The following is a 22,253-nucleotide window of genomic DNA, read 5'->3' on the forward strand; positions in this document are numbered from 1 at the left end:
CCAGTGCTGGTGCCTGGCACCTCATTAGGGGGTGGAGGGCCTTTTGTAAAACACACACACACACACACACACACACACACACACACACACACACACACACACACACACACACAGAGAGAGAGAGAGAGAACCTGAAATAGTCTTCCCAACCTTTCAAAGAAAACATTCCTGAAAAAGCATTTGCAACGCAAACTCAAATGGAACACACCATTACCGTTAGTTATAACGGTGAAAGTATTAATACGTTCCTGCACCCATTATGCTAATATACCAGTAAATCCTATTAAAATGGACAATTATTGTACATTTTACATTAGTTATCACAACACAAAAAAATGTGGCACGTTCTCTTCATTAATTACTCTAATACAGTACTGCTGTGGACCAGCACTCATCCAGTCCTTTCATAGCCATCATGTACTGTACACCGAAAGACACACACACACACACACACACACACACATTATACTCAGTGTTTATGTATGTGTACAACGTTCAATGCAAAATATAGTAAAAACCAGTAAAGACAAAAATGTACGAATGTCATTTTCAAAGCAAAGGATGTGGCTTTTGTGGGCATTGGACCACCAAGGGTAAGTGTGTGTGTGTGTGTGTGTGTGTGTGTGTGTGTGTGTGTAGGGTGGGGCTCTGAGGAACAGAGAATAGCAGGAAGCAGCAGGCCAGTGTGGCAAGGACCCGCCCCAGATACCGGCTCTTTCCACCCCATCTCCATTATCTCTTCCACCAGGAGCGCTTTCACACCCGAGTCTCACGGCAGTTGGGACACACACTCCAAGTGGACGACGGATGGAGGGTTGGACAACGTGGAACTATACACTTGCAGCGTCCCAACACCTTCCCTGGGCTCTTCCTGCCACGACCCATCTGCCACATCGCCCACCTTGTAGACCATCGGAACCGATTGCAAAATGTACCTGACCCGGTGCGGAGCTGCAGTGCTTTACCCCAGGTGCACCGCGGTACTGTTACCCTCTCTACTGTCTATTACTCTCAGTAACAGAATGAACAGGAATTGTGAATGCGGCGCAATCAGGGTCAGGCGCGCGCGCACACACACACACACACACACACACACGGTCAGAGACCAGGCCGCTGTCCGACAGCCCTAACCCCAGAATCCTCAGCAAAGGCCAGGAAGAGTGTGAAACTATCACAGGGAACTTAAATAAATAAATAAATACATACATACATGCATGCATAGATAAATACATAAATTAAATTAAAAAAAAAAAAACACACACACAAATCCGTCTGAAGGGCTTAATCTGCCGAGTGAATAATTCAGAGCCCGGAATTATGGGAGTTTGCTGCTAATAGTGACAAATTGCAGCTGACAGGTTATTTTCTAGAGTGATTAATTATGTAAATCAAAGAGGAATTCATAAGCATTTCGAAATGCTCAAAATTTACGGATTAATTCTGTCTCCATTTAATAGCCACGTCCCCGAGTCCCTCGTTCATGATTTTAACAATCGAAACCCGCAGCCCATTGTGAGAACTACAGCATCGATAGACAAACACGCCCATCTGCTGTGTTCTGGGGACATTTATGGGTTATTATACATCTGTGTATAAAAAGAGGAAAAGTACTGAAGGGGAAACCAGGCGAAACTAAAGAAATGTGACAGCTGTGCGTTACGCCACCTGACACACCTCCACCTGTCCCTGAAGCCCAGGTGCAGAGCTCAGCCTGCAGTTGCCATGAAAACGCCCCGACTCCCAGGGGGAGGCAGCAGGAAACGAGTTGCGAAATCCTCTCACCGTCACCTCTGACGGGGTAAAACAGGGTAATCCTCTCCCCTCGTCTAATTACTCAGCAGGCATCCAAAGCGTTAACGCAGACTTACCGGCCACAGAGAGGCGCGCCGTGCGGCTGGCGATGATGCCGAGGCTCTCGATGGAGGCCACGCACTGGTACACGCCCTCGTCGGGCTTGTTGTGTTTCGAGTGCACCACGCTGGTGATGAGAAGCGAGCCATCGGCCAGCAGCTGCCTCCGCTCATCCGACGCCAGGTTCAGGAACGTTCCGTCCTTCTTCCACTCAACGCGGGGCGGCGATCCCGTGTCGCTCTGTGCCGAACAGTTGAGCTGCACGGGGGCTCCCCGAATCGCCACGGTGTCAACCGGCTCCACAGAAAACCAGAACGGGGTGAAAGGTGTGACGGACAGTCCTGTAGGGGGAGAACAGAGGAAGCCACACACTCAAAGACAAACCAAGATACACACAGCTGAATACGAAGGATGTGTCAAAACACTAGTTTATTAAAGCACTGCTTGTATGTCTAATACCATCATGTTGCTGGTTCGCATCCCTCAAATACCAAACACATACATAATCATAGCAGATGGTGTTGGACTCATTTACAGAGTTGTCAGGAAATCAGGAGGGAAATGGGTCTGAAAGAGATGGGTAAGGGACAGCTGGTAGCGCAGCAGTTACACCTACTGCTTTTGGACCCAAAAGTTGCAGGTTTGATTTACACCGCTGGCTGTAGTACCCTTGAGCAAGGCACTTACTCCAAAATTGCTCCAATAAAAAAGAAATTACCCAGCTGTATAAATAGGTAAATAATTCTAAGTACCTTAACATTATAAGTCATGTTGGAGAAAAGTATGAATAAATAAATATTTTTGATGCTTCTTAAATCCTGGAAGGGATTCAGCAGCTCTGAGGGACAGAGGGAGCTCACCCCACTACATTTAGTTTCAGTTTGCACAACTAACAGGGCCTGTAACCTTCAGCAATCGCTCTTCATCGGAGATGCAGGAACGAAATTCCACCAACACCCATTTACACACCATAAGGACGGCAAACTCCTCCCCACTTCCTCTGACTTGCCAAAAATTCACTAGAACTTGCAGTTTTCAGCTTGTCATTAAATGTTTCACGAGCAGAAAACCAAGAGTACTTAAAGCAGTAAATTGCAATGTGGGTGGCTGTACTGAACCGTGCAAAATTACATGGAACGCAACCAGACACTGCGTTCCTGAACGTCTCAGGAGGTGTCAGATTCATCTTCTCCTCCGGGAACTCGGCTCGGAATCTAAGAGGAACACGCTGAGAGGCGGAGTAACGTGAACCGACAGATCTTTAGATCTTTCTACCGGCGACCCAAGAAACACAACGAACAGTTTCCATCTCGGTCCTGTTTTGGTTTTGTCGCTAGGTTCACTGCCATCTTTACACACTACGGTTCACACTGCGCATAACAGGGCCATAGGGGGCGCTGTGCTGGCAAGGATTGGGGTGTTCATAACATCTAGATCATCGTGGTGCTGGCCTGCACGACGCAGCCCTGCCTCACTCTGCAGTCTCATCTACACGAGTCGGACGGCGCAGGACAAGGGCAGCCTTGACAGTTAAAAAAGAAAAAAAGGAGTCAGAGGAAAATTCTTCAGATAAAATGGATGTAACTGGTGGAGCGAGAACCGCAGTCGCTGAGCTGACAGACGACTCCCTTTGTCATTCTTCTGCACAAGAAATGTGCTGTCAGATGACGGCTCGGTTGAGAAATTATTAACCTTTGGCCACAAAGAAGAACCAAGTCTTCCTTTAAAGATCTGATGCGGCAGCAGCGAAGCTGCTCGTCCTCCGAGATTAGAGCGACTGGAGTAGGGGAGGTCGGTGAGCTCAGGGAGGTCGGTCACTTCTGCTCCAACCCAATCCCTGTTGGAGGGGACGGAAGCGGTCTGTGCTTGACCGGTGCGGGCCGCCGGTCCCGGCCCACCGCCCCTGTGAGAAATACACACCGAGGTCATCAGGTTTTCATCTGGACCTGTGCCAGCTTCAGCTGGACTTAGGAACACACCAGTAGTGGACATTCATCTGACCAGCATAGGGGCCATAAACAGCCACTCAAAAAACCACTCGTATTTGGTCCACTAGTAGGTGTGCTGGTTCTACCCCCACACCAAAGGTTCATTGGCCAGTCAGCACACTCACTCACCCACCTCTTAGCTCCAGTCTGCCCGGTTCACTCCAACTCTCCTCACAGGCTGGTTTCTACCTTCCAATGCTGGCCAACCCATGTGGCAGCAATAAACAAGCGGTAGAATCATCAGTAACCTTATACAGGGACTGTGGGGGGGTGGGTCGGAATGAGATGAGGAGTAGAGGACTGAAGTCTCTGGCTGGTAAAACTGACTGTGTTTTAATAATCTCAGGGAATGGATCAGGTAACAACCACCTTCTCCTCCAGATCCATGAAGTGCATTACTGTCTTTGTCTTGGTGGTTTGAACACACACACACACACACACACACACACACACACACACACACACACACACACACAAGAGCTCAGGTGTGTAATTAAGTACCACAAATGTACAAATTGCATCTCAACAGGACTCCCCGCACCCCCCTGGTTCTCCATAGCCGCTCAAGCCAGTCAGTGAGGAACTAATTACAGAGCTGAACCCTTCACCGCATTCAAAACAACCGGCTTCCCGTAAGAGTCAACCTTTCTGTGTGCAGCCAAATCTGTTTTATGACGAGAGAACGGTAGTGTGTGTGGGTGCGCGTGGGTGTGTGTGAGGGGGAGACCTAGGCAGGTTTCCACATCAGGTGGGCACACCTCTCTTGGCAATGTGTGAATAGTTTGACTGCTGTCTAGAGTAGAGTGGCATGGCTGGCATGTACAGTACCTCTACAGTGGGAGTCAATCCATGTGGGAACAAGGCCACAGGAATGCTGGGAATGTGCGAATGCTAGCACTACCGCAGCGGAAAGGCCCAGAATGAAGGGTGACCCATTGTCCTCCTCAGATTTGCTTTCCGCTGCTCCATACTCATGGAGCAGCACAGCAATGCTGGGAACTCCCTCCCTCATTCCCAAGGCTATGGCCAAAAGCAACCATGTTGTTACCCAGCTTACTTGGCTGTGAGATGATGACCCTCAAGGTTAGCGTGGCGCCACAGGCACAAGTCCAGCTGGAGCAGTGAGAGAAAAGGATCCGCCAAGTGTAAGGGAAACCCTATCTTTCACAGCCACGAGGGCCATCGGACCAGAACCATCCACAGCCCCCCACTTTACCGCCACAAGCATCCACTACTTTTTCCCAACTGAGTAAGGAAACCTTACGATGACAGCGGACATCCTGTTTGTAGACAGCTCTGATGTCTCTCAAAGGAATCATCTAAAAGAGTGCAGTGAAGGACATCCTTGAATCTTCCAGAAAGTTTAGAGAAGATGTTCAACCCACAAGAATGCCAGAGTGCCTTTCTCTACGAACGTTAAACCCCTGAGCCGAGAGAATCTTCATCCACCTGAAGACCTACAGGCGTGCCCGTGTGCTGAAGCAGGGGTAGGGACTCTACTTTGAGCAGAATTAATTGCCAAGGCCTGGGGTATGATCAATTACCCCAACAAACAAAGGGTTCAGTTTTCATTGTGATTCTACTTTCGAAACCACAAAGGACTTGCACTGACCTGCTGAGAAGAGGAATAGTAACTTGAGACCAACAGAAAGACACCAAACGCTGAATACTTACAGCATCCAGGAGAAACGAGAGCTTAAAGAAAAACGTCCCGCTGTGTAACAGGCAAAGTGCACAATGGCACATCTGCCAAGCCTCCGAACAGTCAAATAAATAAGCGACAAGTGCCTTGAGGGATGTTGAGAAGGTACGGAAACTCCTGCCTTCTCGCATGTTGGGGAACACTGGACCGGGAGCAAAGATTAATACAATCTGGACATGTGAAAATCCAGCATGGGAGGGATCAACTGCAAGGGGATATGAGGCCATCAAAGTATCCCACCAATACCTGCCTCTTAATGATACTGACTCTTTGGGGTGCCCGGAGCTATTTTCAACCTGCCCACCCCAGGTGGTTTTCACCTGTGGACAAATCCCTCCAGCTGAGTCTACTGAAGCCTTTAAAGTCAATGGTTCCCCAACATGGCATTCGTGTCATAGTCAATCAAATCCTCATTTTCCCATAACCCTTAAAGCTTTTTCAGTGCACCCTGCATCTCAGTGAATACACAAGTGGTACCTTTTATAATAAAAAAAAAAAAAGCATGAGTCCCAGCACTTTACACTCTAGAAGGAATTGAACAGGGTTTCTACATTGTTACCCAACACCTGGCATCCAAGTAGCTCACGAACACACATCCTAGGTACCCCAACTACACACTGCACATCTGTTGCATTGGTTAAGTGGGTAAACGAGCATAAGAGACAGGGTGTTGGGACAGGTACAGAGAACAGTTATATTAAAGGGGGTTCACCCCACTGATGGCGAGACTGTGAGGACAAATTATGGAACACAGTGTCTGTCTCCTAGCTACGGCAGTGACACAGCTGATACGCGTGTAATGAGATATCCTATGGATTTTTAAGGGAATGCAATACAGCATTTGTCTCCTACACACGTAGAGAGTCAAGAAAATCAATAAGCTTCAAACAGAGCTGAAGCCAGACCCTCCGTCATTTGCGAGCAACACATTTCAAAGGCCAAGTTCCGGCAAAATCTGCTTTTTACCCAAAGATTGTAATATGCTGGATTCATAGACCTTAAACCAAGTGTCAAAATGCAGACAAGCGTTGCGTTGGATTCCAAACTGAAATCAATCTCGCCTATGGCTGGAGCTCCAAAACTCTACCGTGTTCTGTCAAAAATTAAGAGTCCGCTCCCTGAGGTTCATGTTAGGTCTGGAGAAGAGAGGTGAGGTCATAACTACGATTAACAAATCACTCGCTGGGACTCTAGTATAACAATATTACTTTATTGATAACCAAAGACTGGACTCACAGGACTGACAAAGTTTCATAGTTAGTTACTATGATAGTTCATCCTTATCCTTATGATAGCTGCATTAATCCTTTCAACATGACACTTCATAGTTCATCCATTTACACTGAAGAAGTCCAGCTTAGGCATTTTGTCAAGGATACAAGGGTAGAACTTTCCCCAGGACCTGTACCACCTCCACTTCTCACCACTTGGTACACTCAGAGGTTCAAAAATCAGAAGTTCAAAGGTTCTCAGTTATGATGCCAATGTGGTGGAATGAGCTACCACTGTCTCAAAGTCTCAAAACCCATCTCAAAATGAGAACCATTTCTGTTCTCATTGCCTGACAGCTCAGTAAATGAGTTCAACACCATCTGCTATGATGACTTATGGATTTGCTGTCTGTCACTTCTGTAAGCAGCTACTTGAGAGATGTGAACCAACAACATGGTATCAGACAAACAAGCTGTGCTTTGATAATCCTATGTCTGAAGCTAGTTATCTGTTGCTGATGAACTTTGGTTTCCTCAAAGTTGTAGATCACTTTTGGTGGTGGGGGGGGCGTCTTCTAAATACATAAATGTAGATGTGCCAACACTTTTGTTTGGAAGGCCCATCCTTCATTCTTGCTTTTGCCCTCTAAATCACTCTAGATGCATGTATTGAACATATATGTGCTAAAACAGGTAGTGTTTAGTGTTCTGGCAGGTTCTGAAATATAAGGTTTGTCAAGCTACACTCCTGGACCCCACAGATGGACAGTGGGTCATTCTCACACTCCACTCCGAGCTCCCCGATCCACACACAGCCAGCTAGTTGGTAGGCATGACCGCTCCATCTCCACTGAGCGATGAAATGGAAAATTACCCAGAGTACCATGTCTATTAAGAAAAACATGAGCATGTTGGTGTTGAAGAAGCCAACCTTGAAGGCTCGACCTCTCCGTGCGCCAAATCCAAGGGCAGCAGATCAGAAAACTTCTCCGTCAAAACACTGACCTTCCAACCCACAAAAAAGGTATGATATTCTGAGCACCCAACACCGCTCTTTTGACACTTTTTTACTTATAATTAAAAGGTCTGAATAGGTGAATGAGCGACATCTATGTTAAGATGTTCCTTCAAAAGACAAAACTCACACACAGCTTCAACTACTTAACACTGCACAGCTCAAAGTCATCCTCTTTTTCTCTCCACGGAAAAATTAATCATGGTGAAGCCTCTTCATTAGGAAATAACACCCAAAATGTGGGGCAGGGCGGGGCAGGGCAGGGCAGGTGCGGGCAGAGCAAGGAGGGGTATCAGTTGAAAATAGGCAGTCTGTGCCCATAATGAGAATCTGGCACACAGAAATCAGACAGTCCTGGCACCAACACGAAGCCAAACCACTCCCTTCAAGGTCAATCCTCTTGTACCATCCCACTGAGCCAATCTGAACCCAACCTGGGAGGTGGAGGCTCCGCCCTGACTGCTTTTGACCAATGAGGTGAGAAAAGTTTTCCCAGCTACAGGGATCTGGGTACCAGGCGGCTCGTAGGGTTACCAGGCAGCCAATATTCTATATGGTAAGACTGAGAGGTGGGGGAGGTGGGCCTTAAGGTGAAAGACCTGTGTGACAGACAGGTGAGGCATCCAGTAGGAAGCAGGTTGTGATCACCGCACAAGACAACAGGGGGCCTCCTTTTATGCAGGGAATCATTGCCACGCTGCTGTTAGAGATAAGAGGAAGAGCGCAGAGCCAGCAAAGTCAGGAAGCCCAGGATGAACAGCTCCAGAAGGGCACTTCCAGGCTGAGAACATCATTGTCCAAAGTCTGTGTGTGTGTGTGTTTATATACAGACGAGAATCTACCGGATACCAGTCACCCAGCACCACTCCCACCCCACACGAGGAGAGCACACTCGACACCATGTCTTCTCCTGCAGATGTGATCACAGCAGATAGAGGGACCAGCCTTATCTGCAGACGGGAGTGCGTTTGTGTGTAAACAGTCAGCCTCAGTGAGTGCGAGTGTGTGTATACAAGACATGCAAACAAATCTAACAAAGGAACGGAGTGTAATTACTTTGAGACTGAATGAACATAAATTCGCAGCAGCTGAACACTTCTGTTCAAGGTAAATTGGACCACAGGACCTCGGTCTATACACTGCTACCCTCCTAAAATTAGTTTAGCTTCAAAAAAAGGTGACCCCCGACACCCCAAACCTCAAAAAGGTCATGTCGACTTTGCTGGACAGCTAACGGTGCATTGACTAGTGGCGGTTTGCAGCCTTCCTGAAGAGGAAGAGTAGATATCTAGAAATCTGTGGAGAGATAAAGGTCATGAAGGACTCCTCACTGGGAAGCAAGAACATGGGGAATTTGTGTTTAGTAATAGGATCAACATCTGTAAACGCATCCCAGCTGCCCAGATCTGGACTCGTAACTTGGTGGGGTCACGCTGAGGTCAGATCTTAATCTTCTCTTCTGTCAACATGACATTGCACATCCACACCTTCACAACCCTACTCTTCTGTCTAGGATCCTAGTTTGTAGTAACAAGAAATCGATCTGAGAAGATGCAGAACGTGGCAAGATACATCTGCAGAAGCGATGGGTAAATCAATTCAGCTGTTGGAGAGAGACCATAACCTTAGTTAAGAACCAGGCACTACAGGTGAGGAGATGGTTCAGACATCAGGGTCTTGGAAATCAGCTTCCATGGTGCCGAGGTCCACAGTAACAACTCCGCTTCACATGGCCTCTTACACTGCCTATGGGTGGGGCAACATGCGGGGTAGTGTCTGAGGACCTAGGCAGAGAATGTAGGTTCAAGTCCAAGGAGGATGCCAGTGAAGCCCCTACAGATGGACAGACCCCATCCAATCACTTTGTCCCGTGAGGATAAGACCCTGGGGACTGAGGATTCTGGGAGACATTGTCTTCTCCAGAAAACAGCGGTACATACTGGAATAAGACCCACTGCCACTGGAGAAGCGGTTTTGGATTTTGGGGGAGAACTGCAGTGTGTCCTGCTACTGGAGGTTTCTCAGGTCAAGTGATGTTTCTTTCTGTCAGGTCAACACACACATTCAGTTATTCATGTGTTCTGGACAACTGGAGCAGAAGAACCAAATTCTGTCCTATATCTGGAGGAGCAGCAGGGTGTGAAGGGTTGTTCAGGCTCTGCAATACCTGCCCTCAACCACAGGTGGCAGCATTCCAGAGCATTTCCTTAGCATCTTTACCATCTGTATGAACAACCCAGTGAAGGTACCAGCTTCAAAGCTGAGAGAATCCACTGGGGGACAGAGGGGGGCCATTATGGGCAATCCAGACATGAGCGGGGCAGAATACCTGGGGATTTCTAACCAGCAGTCTTTACTTAGCACTGGCAAAAAGCTGGCGGGGGGGGGCACCACCTTTATTTGAAACTCTCCCTGAATTATAACCATGACCGCATGGTCGTCACCATTTCAGAAAGGTGGCAGGACCACAGGTACTCGGCAGAATTGACAGTGCGCTCACACACTGGGGGTTCAGGCCCCACAGGCGTACGAATGGCGGGGGGGCCCTTTCATCTGCAACCATGCTCTAATCCGGTTTAATCATGGTAGCAGGATCCCCCCCAACAGGGAGGCCCTCGCACCCAGAGTCAGGGTGACTCGAGGCCCCACAAACAGCTGACAAAAACAGCAGGGGTCACGGTATGGAAGATCCCGGGGGGGCAGGACAGGGGCCTCATTGTGCCCCCATAATCCATGATGAGCTCTAGAGCAAAAGCCCCACCTGCAGGCATCGCCCCCCTACTGTAACCCATGGTTACCTGTGCCATTACCTCGTACACTGAAGTGGAGGGAAAAATCAGATGTGCTTCCTAATAGCGTGTTACAAGTGTTTCGATTTGCACCGATTCCAGGAAGAAGGATGAACATGAGATGATGAGGAGGAGGAAGAAGCTGCACTCATCGCCCTGGAGCAGACAGACTAGTGAGGACCCACAGTTGTAGTCAGAGCTGGAGATGAACCTCAGGGGAGACTCAGAAGGTCCAATTCATCTCTCACCAGGAGAGTCAGAACACTCACCCCGTAGATGTTAGAGACCCCTCCTACCCCGACACACACCACTGTAAACTACATCAGTAACTTCAGCACATTCTTCAAAGAAAGCTGTAATCAATACGTTATTTCCATGGGGACAACCCGTTTACACACCGACCTTGTCCTCAGTGCTTCCTAGACCAACTACCCCAACACACACACACACACACACACACACACACACACACACACACACACACACACACACACACACACACACACACCCATGTGTGGGGCTCTGTGCCAAGGAGAGCACCAAAATCTGGACTTCACCCTTCAGCCACTTGTACACCCCTGTAACGGGTCCAGTTGTAGTGAGGCTCTGTCTCACAGGGTGGAGCTGTGTGGACCGGCCCAAAAACCGATCATTTTACAACACTTCTAGCATCTTCTACGAGCACCTCTGGACAGCTACTACGTGTGTGTATGTGTGTCTAAAGCTCTTTGTCTGCTGTGAAACTTAAGCTGTAGGTCACTGGAGAAAAAGCACCTGCTAAATGAATACATGCAACAGCAGTGACCTTCCGACCTCAACCATGGAGAACTGCTGCATCTCCCACCCTAAAGCAAAAAGCTGAAGAAGCGGCTCATCCTGGACGATTGGATGCCCCCCCCTCTCAGCACCCTTCCCTCGGCCAAATGTGCTGGTGCTGCTTTTCTGAAATGGGATGAACAAACATGTCCAACAGATTTGAATCACAGTTTATACACAGGCTACTTGAAGAGCTCCAAACTGGATGGAAGTGGTTTTGGAGATGACTCTGGTCCAGCCTCACAGGCTCCAAAAACACACACACACACACACACACACACACACACACAGCACTGAGCCCCAGGAATTCCAGAATTCCTCAATGTGTACACAGACCAGTGGTGACTCGCTCCACAGTCCAGCATGACAAACAAACAGAGGAGCCTCGCGGCGTTGCCAGGGCCCCCGGGCTGTCCGCCTGTCCCACACAACCGCCCTCGGCGAGACAAAGAGCGAAGGAGATCTGCCACCAAACCAGGCTGTTCGGTGAAGCTCCGCGGCGATGGCTTCACACAGCGGAGATGGGCCCACACGACCCCGACCCCTGACGTGACTTTCAGACCTTGACATTCCCTTCCCTTATTTATAGAAAGTGTTTCCAGGTATGTGTGTAAAACTGGATAGGGGTTTCTCACGTGTGTGATTAACGAGGTTGGGTGCAGTACAAGAGTGTGTCGAAAGGCTGTAAAGCCCATGTCGACAGCCAGATAGGCGGAGCTTGTTAAGTGGCCGCCGGCTAGCAGTCTGCAGTAGTGACGGTGGCTTAGAGACCCACCAGCTGGACCTGGATCCATACGGGCTGCAGCTGGTGTCTGAACCCAGCTGAAAGATGTCTTTCGCTACAGCCCAGTGGCATTCGTCCCATAACGCCTCGAGTACAGAGCTCCGCCAGTCAGGAGGCATCGAAACACGGTGTACTTTACAGTGACCGGTCAACCAGCCAGAAAGAACCATCGGCTGAACTCCACACCAGCACGAGGCTGATGACCTCACCGAACCATGGACACATGGTGGTCACATGGTTACTCCCGGTGACCACAGCCAATGAAACATAAGTGTTGAAAAACTGTGGAAAATGCACAAAATTAGCTTATGAGAAAAACCAGCCACGTCACAATGATTTTAGTGTTCCTAAGCAGGCTTTCATTCATGTACTTCAACGGACACCAGAAGAGGGTCTGACCTAATCATGAAGCCACCATTTGTCTGCCACGTGCGGCGACCAACCAGGCTGAAGAGCCAGGGCTCTGCTTCCATTCTCTGCTTTATAAATAAATAATTCCCATCAGCCCACCTGGGGGTGATGCAGAGGCCAGAAAGTGCACGCAGATGTCGGCGGCTCAGAACTTCACTGTGCCGAGTATCACACGGGACAGCAGTCCGACGCCATCGATTACAGTGTCCTCACCGATGAGCCAACCGCCGGTTCCAAATCAATTTCTCCCCCATCACAGGTTTCAGATGCTCCTTCATAGCAGATAAGCATCTGTGATGTGGCACCTTATGAAAGACTCAAGTGTCCACAGCCTTCACAATTTCTCTGTGGTGGAGGGGGGATATTCAACATATTTCTGTACGTGCAAGATCACCACCACCATCACAGTACAAAGACTAATCGCTATAAAACCCCAGATCTATTTCTCTCTTAATTACTATGGAAACTGTCTGAATGATCTTTACTTAATCTGACAAGTCGACATTGTGGCTTTTGAAGGCTATTGGAAATAAGCGAAGGAAAAGAGGAACGCTATTTAGTGCGGGAGACTGAAAATACACACCAAGGTTGCTTTTGTGCTGCAGACTCCGCCAGCAGCACATCATCCACTTGGCGGGGGGGGGATGCGTTGACCTTCAGGACAGGCCAGCAAGTGAGCGAGAGAAGTACCACAAGGCATACTGGAACATCTGCCCATCTCACGCACACGCACACACACACACACACACACACACACACACACACACACCAGGCAGTAAGGTCTACTCCAACTCTAGAAGAGATGAACAGAGGTGATAAGGACACACAAGGACAGCAAATCGCTCCTACAGCCGGCCTCGCTGGAGCCATGTGTTCTACGCCAATGCGTTGGAGTTCAGCTTCAACATCTCACCAGTGGGCCGTTGCCATTTCCTCCTGTGCACGTCAGCATCCGCTAAGTGAACTGCATGACTTTCAGTTTTACACTTCATTTACACCATTGAGTTAAGTTCCTTTGTGGTAAGACGGTATGATTCCTCAACACTCATGAGCTCCAGCTCCCAGACCCAGCCAGGCTAATAGCCCTAAATGCAGTAAACCTTTAAGTACCCAGATTTACGGTGTCACATTACACCCCTAGAGTGGGCACACATTCAATCCGCCTTCTAAACCCATTACGTCAATGCAGCTTTGAGCAATACCATTGGCTGGGGATTAAAACCAAAGCAACATTTGTGGCCTGGGGTAGAGAGCTCAATCTTCAGCAACAAGTCTGAGGAAGGATACACGGGGGGAGCAGGACTTGAACTTCCAGCATCCAGAATGATGGAAAACCAGTGTGCTACCAAAACATCTCCTGAGTCCATCACAGTACATGTCTATTTAGCACGTTGAGTAGGGAACCAGGTGGCTGTAGAGCCAAGACTCCGAAGAGCATATTCACAATTTGTCAAGTTAGAGCATGGAGTTACAAGACAGCAAAGATCCAGAACCTGATCACCTAAATCATGAAAAGGAGGTGGGCTATCCCTCTCATACTGCTGGATCTCTTAGGAAGAGCAGAAGACTGCTGGAAGGCCACAAGGAGCCCTGTAGTACCCCTCAAACCCCCCAACACCTACGCACACTCAGGCAGAGGCAACAGCTCTCATTTGTCAGAGGATTTAGCAGTTGTGCTTGACAGTCACCTCTTTACCACCCACACTGGTACAGACCCGAATGTTTTCATAACAAAGTATTAAGTTGTAGATGTCATACAAAGTTGAGTTTGCTGTGTTGAGATGATTGTATGAAAACCGTTAACCTCTCTGACTGGAAGGGCATTACTTTCGCTTCTTGGAGGCCTGGGTAGGGCTCTTCCTGTAGCTTGGGGGTTGAGCTGAGAGCCAAATTGTACCCGTCTCTACGCAACGGTTACCAGGACACAAGTCAAAGCACTTGACCCATTAACCCTAGCAGACATTCACTCTTACCCCCGGCGGCTCCTAGAGAATGGCAAGGCAGCATTAAAGACCCATTCTTCTAGTAGCTTTGAACCTGAACAATCTGAGAACTTTTAGTACACATGGAGCTGAAGCAGTCATGTTAACCAAGAGTTCCACAGATCATTTTCCCCCAAAAGAGTAATCAAAGGTCGATGTAGGGTGATGTCAGAAATAACTGGTGTTCACGCATCATCATCATCATCATCCCTTCACCTCAAATCACCTTGCACAAACCCTCCCCCTCCCTGAATCAGACAAAAAACAGAAGTGAAGCTCTGTGTTTATATTCATATATTTATATTTATTTATTTAGCAGACAGTTTTCTCCAAAGCCACTTCCAATGAACTCTGTAGTGTTATCAGCCCACACACATTCACCAAGGAGACTTACACTGCTAGATACACTACTTATAATGGGTACAAAGCTCTACTGGATCAATCCCATGGGTCATCCTATTATGGATCCTAACTGAACCCTGACAAAAAACTGAGGTTCTGACCACCAGCTTGAGCTGAAATATTCAGTAATGAGGAACTCTACAGATCAGCAAATCCTTTATCACCGTTTTCTGTACAAAGCACACAAATGACTACCATCACAAATGTTAATACGAGAACCCATTGGATCAGATCCCACTGTTGCGTTTATGACTCAGCTCAGGGAGCAGAGCAACCAGGCTTTGGTCTCCTCCGTACATCACCATTCCAATACTCCATCTGCCAAACTTCCAAAACTCTCACACAGCCTGACATGCAGAACAGGTCAACTAGCATGTCAGTGAAAAGTCCTTCACACCGAAATCGGTGGCTCACCTACTGCACTCCTCAATCACGCTTGCCTTCAAAAAGATCTTACATTGCAACTGGCCTTTAAAGCATGAGCAAGCACCTTGCACAAGCTACTCAACAGAGCATCACTGCTACAATGATCCTGACCACAATTCTGGTTGGTTATGCTACACTGAGCTCTAATTAGACCAGTCATAGATGGCCTGCTGTGTAGGAGAACAGCTAAGTCACAGGCTACCCCTTAACTGTCCCCACGCACGGAGAGACGCACACACACGAACGAGGGCTCTAATCATCTCTGACTTGAGCAAGTAGAAACAGTCCCAGTCAATAGGGAGGACAGAGGCAGAGATCTGAAAACACGCAGCCACTGAAGATGAAGGCAACTCTGTTACCTCAAAGGCAACATTACCCAGATGTTGTTAATTCTTATTTTTACATCAAATATTAACAGCAAGAGATGCTGGAAGCCAAGGCTGGTTACAGACTTGGCCCAACGGCCAATTTGCATGTGAACATCTCCGCATCAGCTGCAGGTCCCCAGTCTAGTTCCTCCAAAACGCAACTTGTAGAGAGTCTCGTGCTTTAATTATTTAGACATAATCTCTCACTCATTCCCCCCCCCACCGCTCTCCACAAATCTCTTCAAGTGGTCATTGTGCGAGGACACGCCTCCTCCCTCTACCAGGCCCAGGTTGCCAGCTGTGCTGCCATGCTGCCCTGCTCACCAGGATACCTCCTGCATCAGTGGCCTGCAGGCTGAAGACAGGAAGATAATGGGCTCCCCACGGAGAGAGGCAGCTCAAAGACGCAGAGGGACCAGGACACGTGGACACATAGGGAGGGGTGGCATGTATGAAAACAACCCTCTTCACCAAAGTGCATCTCCTCTTTTCACCACTTATTTCTCATTTAACTGCCTTCTTTGTTTTAAAAAAATGGCCTCCCATCATGCACAGCAATAAAAGGAACAACGCCAGCTGTGGAGTCAGGTGGCTTCCACACTGAAAGGTTGGGGACATACATAAAACAAGTCTCAGCCTTCTCGCGTGCATACACACACAAGTAAAGAAGACAACAATGTAATGAAAGCTGGATCTTCAGCACGCAAGCGGCCAGACGAAGAAGGAAGCTGGATGTTGAGAACACCAGCACTGGGGGTCTGGAGGTCACAGAGACAGGTGGAGATTGGGGGCAATCAATCTGCAGTTCCTCCCCAGCTCAGGCCTACATCGTCAAGCCCCACCTCCATCCTCTCACGAGAAGCTGGGGCTGAAGATGAATTATTCAAGGCCACCCTGCGCTTCATGTCAGCCGCTCAGCTGGATGAGATGATATTTATGGAGCCCCATGGGCAAAGGGGATGGGGGTAGGGGCAAGCTAACCAATGGGGTAGTTAAGAGAGGAAGAAGGCAGGTAGTCAGCAAAACCTCATACACAGTCACACAAGGTGAGCTGCAGTGGGCTCTAAGGAGACAGACAAATGGGAGAATAAGGCTGTGGATAATGAACAAGAAAGAACATCCATAAATCAGCTAGGGGGTCTTCAGTGGTGGGTGGGGGTGGATCTTTCCAACAGAGGACTGCACGTGAGGTAGATGGAAAGAAGGGCTGGAAAGGCCTTTGCTATGAGAGGACCTGTAGGCAGCCCAGAAATTAGAGAAACTGACAGAGGAGACTTGCGCTTCTAGAAAGCCAAATCTCATCCTCAACATACTGCTGCGTGTCCACCAGCACTAGTTTTGCGCATCTAGTTTCGGCCAACAACACGTCCCCAAGCAATCCACTGGCAGACACTCTTGTTTATGCAGTAAAGCACATGCTGCTCTGGACAGCAGTCTCGCAGAAAAAACAAGAAGCCCCAGGCTTTACGACACCCAAAAACTAATACGTGCCCAAAAGTCGGAAGGTTGAGCAGTTCCATCTCACCCAATGGGGCATTTCTCATCCGAGCCCACGGGAGACCGTTTTGAGCTTTAGCCAACTTGGATGTTTGAGCTCTAATATGTAATGAGTCATCATTTTTTAAACCAGGCTGCAGTGGAGCCAGCAGCAACCTTGGCAAGGCTAGCCTTGCATCTGTTTCCAGTCAGAGAGCGCTTCCCAAGTGCCTGTGGCAGATTGCTCCATGGGACGGAATGGGGTTTCACTACAGCAACCGGAATTGCTGCGGAATGACCTCACGTGTTGTAAACAAGCCCGCTGTGTATGGAGATGACACTGCTGTGCTGCATCAAGGACCCAACCCATCCTCCTGAGTCCTGATTGTGTGGAAGCACTTGATAAACCTCCACACGCAAACTCAGCTTACACATGAAGACGTCGTACCAGCAGGTAAAGAAGGACCATGGGGACAAACATGATCCATGATGTGAGGTTCATTACAGAGACTCTTCAGTGATGCCACTGCTAGATGCTATAAAGGACTACAGGTTTCAGTTTCACTTCATTCCCCACACATTCAAATCAAGTGTTCAAGGCTCTCCGGGAGCTGAAGCATGGACAAGTCATACTCAGGAGTATCTAGACTCCATGGGCTCCATGTGCCCCAAAAACCCCTTCCCACATCATGACATAGACAGCGATTTGATAAAGACAGCAGGTAGCATTGTTCAATGACAGGAATTGGTATCCTGAAGGTTGCCAATTCAAGTTCCTCTCCCTACTTCAGCTGTAGGGCCCTTGAGAAAAATACTTACCCTGAATTACCATAAAAAACACTCAAGTTATGCAAGTTAATCAAACACTTAGCTGACGCTATGTTTCAGAAAAGCAACAAATTTACGAAACCGTTGACGGAAATGCATATGCTGCCAAAGATTTAACCTCCACAGACATGCAGGTGATTTGGGCACACCTTCTGACAAATATTAGGGAATAATCCTTAAAACTGAACAATTTCAGACAGACTTTTAGGAATGTCAGAAGAGCAGGGCAGGGGACAATAGTCCAGACCTAGACAAGAGGGTTTGTGGGACTAACCACAAAGACCTTTCGCCTTGTACTCTGACAGGATCCCCTCACCAGATGCCAACCTTCAAGCTCTTAATTTATCAGTAAAAACTTGACGGTGAAGGTGGGTGCTTTGCTCCACGCTGGATTACGAACCTCTATCACCATAAGCAAACTCACAAGTTCACCTGTTGAACAATACAGTCCTCCTCAAGCAACCCATGACTCTACACTGGTTCCTGCCCCAGAGCCAGTATGGTTCAGTCTGGCACTGAGAACATGTAAGAATGTGCACGATCTACAGGGTGGACATCATAACATCTGAGCGTGTAGTTATAGATACAGACTTGTGAAAATAAACCTTGGATGTTCCAGTTAACAGCAGCCTCTGTTCTTGTACCCTTTTCCAAGAAAATGTCAAATTGCATCAAGTTTCATATGTTCACCTAAGTAACTGGCTACTGCAAAAACACTTGAGCGGTAGGCTTCTTTGGATAAAACAGGCTGCTTAGCAACTGATCATCATATCAAGTTTATATTCAGACAAGTATCACAGAGGCTTTCAAAATATTGACAAACAAGCTGTGTGATACAGTCCTTGTTCTGTGACATCCATCCAATCCTTTTGAAGAAGTTCTCCAGCATGAAAGCCAACTGGTAGCTTCTAATCTTTCACAAACCAGCAGAGGCTGGAACAGAATCGCTCCAGTGTCGCCAAAGGGGGCTTTTGTTTTCTTACTCCAATCGCTCTGGCTAAACAGGGTGATTCAGACTCGGCTGCTATTTGCAAGGGCCCTGTCCTTAAATTCCTCTTCAAATACACACAACAGGCGTCCGCTGTTCCAGAAAAAGATGCCTGTATCCCTTGACAACATGCTGCATGTGGCCCAGCAAAGCTCACTGAGGCTGAATGCAAATGAAGCAGACTGCAAAGCTACTGATGCCATGTGGGGAGGGGGGGAGGATGGCAGCAAGAGAACAGAACAGTCTCCAGGGATGACAGAGTTAACTTCAAGAAGACTTGGTCTGGTCTGTATCGCGTTCTGGTATGCTCCAAACAAAAACATCATACTGAGGAAGATGTTGAGGATGTCACACACTGTCTAGTCATTCCTTAGGTACCAATTAGTTGGCTCAACCATGACCGCTTCTCACTGGAGCTCCACCAGGCCAACATTCACGACCATATAGTTATAGCACTAGTGGAAATATTGACTCTGACTTCTCTTAGAGCTTCTTGACCTTCTGGTTAAGATCAAAGTGCAGTACCAGAGATTTTAGCTGAGGGCAGAGTGGAACCTAACACAGGATTGCGTGCGACTTGACAGCGGCATTCTCGGGGTGAAGCTCTGCTCCCGGGGAGGATTTTATTTTATTTTGGGTAGCCTGCTGAGGCTAAGGTGCAGGGTTTTGGGTGGCTTGTTCACCGTCCCCGCAGGGTGACGCAGAGATTTTATTTGTAGTGTTTTTACTTTAGACGCAAAACTACTCTGGGCTATCTGAAGATGTTGGCAGCCCCAGGGGAGAACGATCGGACATCGTTGGTAGCTTGAAGGATGCAGGCATTGAAAAAAAGACCATCAGCTTCCACTGAAGGAATCAGGATGACGAATTTCCCAAGCAGATTCCCTTCATTTGGGAGACCATCCTCAAACTCTTAGGACTTCTGGTGAAGGAAATCATTTGCATCCAGAGAAACAGGCTGTCGTCCTTCTTCGATGTCACACTGATAACTGACGAACATTATCCAAGGGTGTTAGAGATGTTTAGCATGAGTTTTGACTGCAACCACCCAAAAGGACCGAGAAATTCCACCCTCCTCCATAGCGGTACCCGATTATTCAGGTTTGTTGGTTATTGATCTGTCCTGGGTGGGGTCTTCCCCTAGGATCAGTTTATCAGGGCCTGGGGAGGAGCCCCACCTGATAACTGGGGAGATTTTTGTTTTGAGAAATTGCTTGAATGTTGACCTAACACAATACAATTTGATACTTAATGTTTGTGTCTGAATATTTATGTTTAACAATTGAAAACGATAGTTTAACACTAACGTTACTCTGATAATGTTTGATTACTGTACTTACTGGTCAGTCACTGTATATTTAGTATGTTTTTCTTAAAACACTTAACAGGTTTTTTAATGTGGGATTGTTTTAACTTTAATGGTATGAAATAGTTGAGAGGGGAGATTTTTTTTTTTTTTTTTTAAAAAAAAAGAAAAAAAAAAACCTTTACAGCCACAGTTCAATATAACCATCTCCTTACCATAAGTATGTAACCTGTATTTGACCTCATTAAAAGTAGGCTTTTATGCAAATAGCAGAAGGTACCGCTGTATGCCAGCTGAAGACCCCACAATTTCTTCCATGGTTGCTCATATCATTGTGAAGTTTCAGCTCTTCACTGCTTTCCAGAACCTTGAGGCAAGAATATCAACTGCTAGAGCGAACAACACAGTCCAGATCAGCTAGAGACCACTAATGACCCCACAGAGAAACAAACATGCCTTCTGATAGCATAGCAGAACCAAACCAAAACGTACTGATGAGGGTTCACATAAGTCTCCCATCATTTCCTAGAGCAGCTTCACAGGACAAAGGAACTGAATGGCTGCTGTACGTAGAGAAAATGGAACCACCCTTATTTATGTAATCTCATGGAGAGGTAGGTCTAAAGGAGAAAGTTTGTTAGAACACATTGCTAAAACAGCTGTTAAGCCTCATTACAGTAACAGTCTAATGTGCTTCATGGCCAGCTTTAGGGCAGATGTACACATTGATCACTGTAGGGTGTGTGTAACCCTAAGGCAAGAAAAAGTCAGTTTTCAGCTGCTCCCAGCTCCCACATGGTTGTTGACAGAGACGCACCAAGTGCATGTGCCCCAGAGAGCCTACAGAGTTTTACACACTGGAGACATGCTGCATCCTTGCAATCTTTATTACACGTCAACACCGCCGTGCTTCAGTGCTGAGCGGCCAAAGCTCATCTGCCGAGGCTGCTGGGATCGTGCCCCCTGCACAATCAGCCACGCTCCACCTGAGGACTCTTCTCCAGCTGCTCCTCCACTCCTGATATCTGGAACAGACCCAGCAATGCCATCACAGGTGGAGGGTTAGCACATCTGGAACCTCTGAACCATGGACCCTTTCTCCTGGAACTATTACAGCCACAGAGCAGAGTTTAGTGGAAAATGGAGAATTCCAAATCATGTAAACCTAAACCCTACAGATGTATGGATGAGTGACCCACTGTAAGTAGTGTATCTAGCAGTGCACGTGACCACGGTGAATAAGGTGTGTGGGCTGAAAACACTACATAGAGTTCATAGAAAGTCGCTTTGGAGAAAACCGTCTGGTACATAAATGTAAATGTACAGATGTTCTACCAAAGAATACAAAGGTTTGTACATCAACCATTCTTGCATAACATGCATTTTCATCATCCATCTATGTACAGGAATCAGCCAGCTGACACCTGCTTATTTCTGTAGCTGCACAGGTTAACAAATGGTCCTAATCACAGTCCTACTACCTGAGCATTTGCCTCCACGATCAACTGAAAACAGTAGCACCGCTGAGCCTGAATGGTGTACACTACAGTATCCAGCTGTTCCTGAAAACATCCCCAGGGTTTTTACCTTCCTTATTTATCATCTTAATGGATGCAGGGCACTGGGTATGGAACCATGAGGGGGCAAGAGGGCTCAGCATGTGATAGGGAGCCAGATGAGTCCCATCCCCGGTACCTTAAAGGCTAACCACTTTGGTAATGCATTCCGGTCTTCCTACAAGCTCTGATGGAATAGATAATGTAGTTTCTACCTAGACCACATCTCAGTAGTCCAGATGACAAAGAGCATCATAGACAGGGAGCAGATCTCCACTTTGGACTGTGCATCAGACTGTCCGGCATTTCTGCTCATTTTCTGTTCACACAACGCCTCTACCAACAGGTCACATT

General features: G+C 47.6%; 1 protein-coding gene across 4 annotated transcripts in view; it reads right to left on the reverse strand.

Annotated features, from left to right (window-relative positions):
* Positions 1-22,253, reverse strand: part of neo1b (neogenin 1b) — a 71,338-nt gene that overhangs the window by 39,341 nt on the left and 9,744 nt on the right. For all 4 annotated transcript variants that reach the window (XM_029252329.1, XM_029252328.1, XM_029252330.1 and 1 more), the window contains exon 2: positions 1,869-2,192. In XM_029252329.1, the coding sequence (XP_029108162.1) occupies positions 1,869-2,192 (324 nt within the window). The remainder of the gene's footprint in view (positions 1-1,868; positions 2,193-22,253) is intronic.

This window comes from Scleropages formosus, chromosome 5 (assembly GCF_900964775.1).
Source record: "Scleropages formosus chromosome 5, fSclFor1.1, whole genome shotgun sequence".
Classification (NCBI taxonomy): domain Eukaryota; kingdom Metazoa; phylum Chordata; class Actinopteri; order Osteoglossiformes; family Osteoglossidae; genus Scleropages; species Scleropages formosus.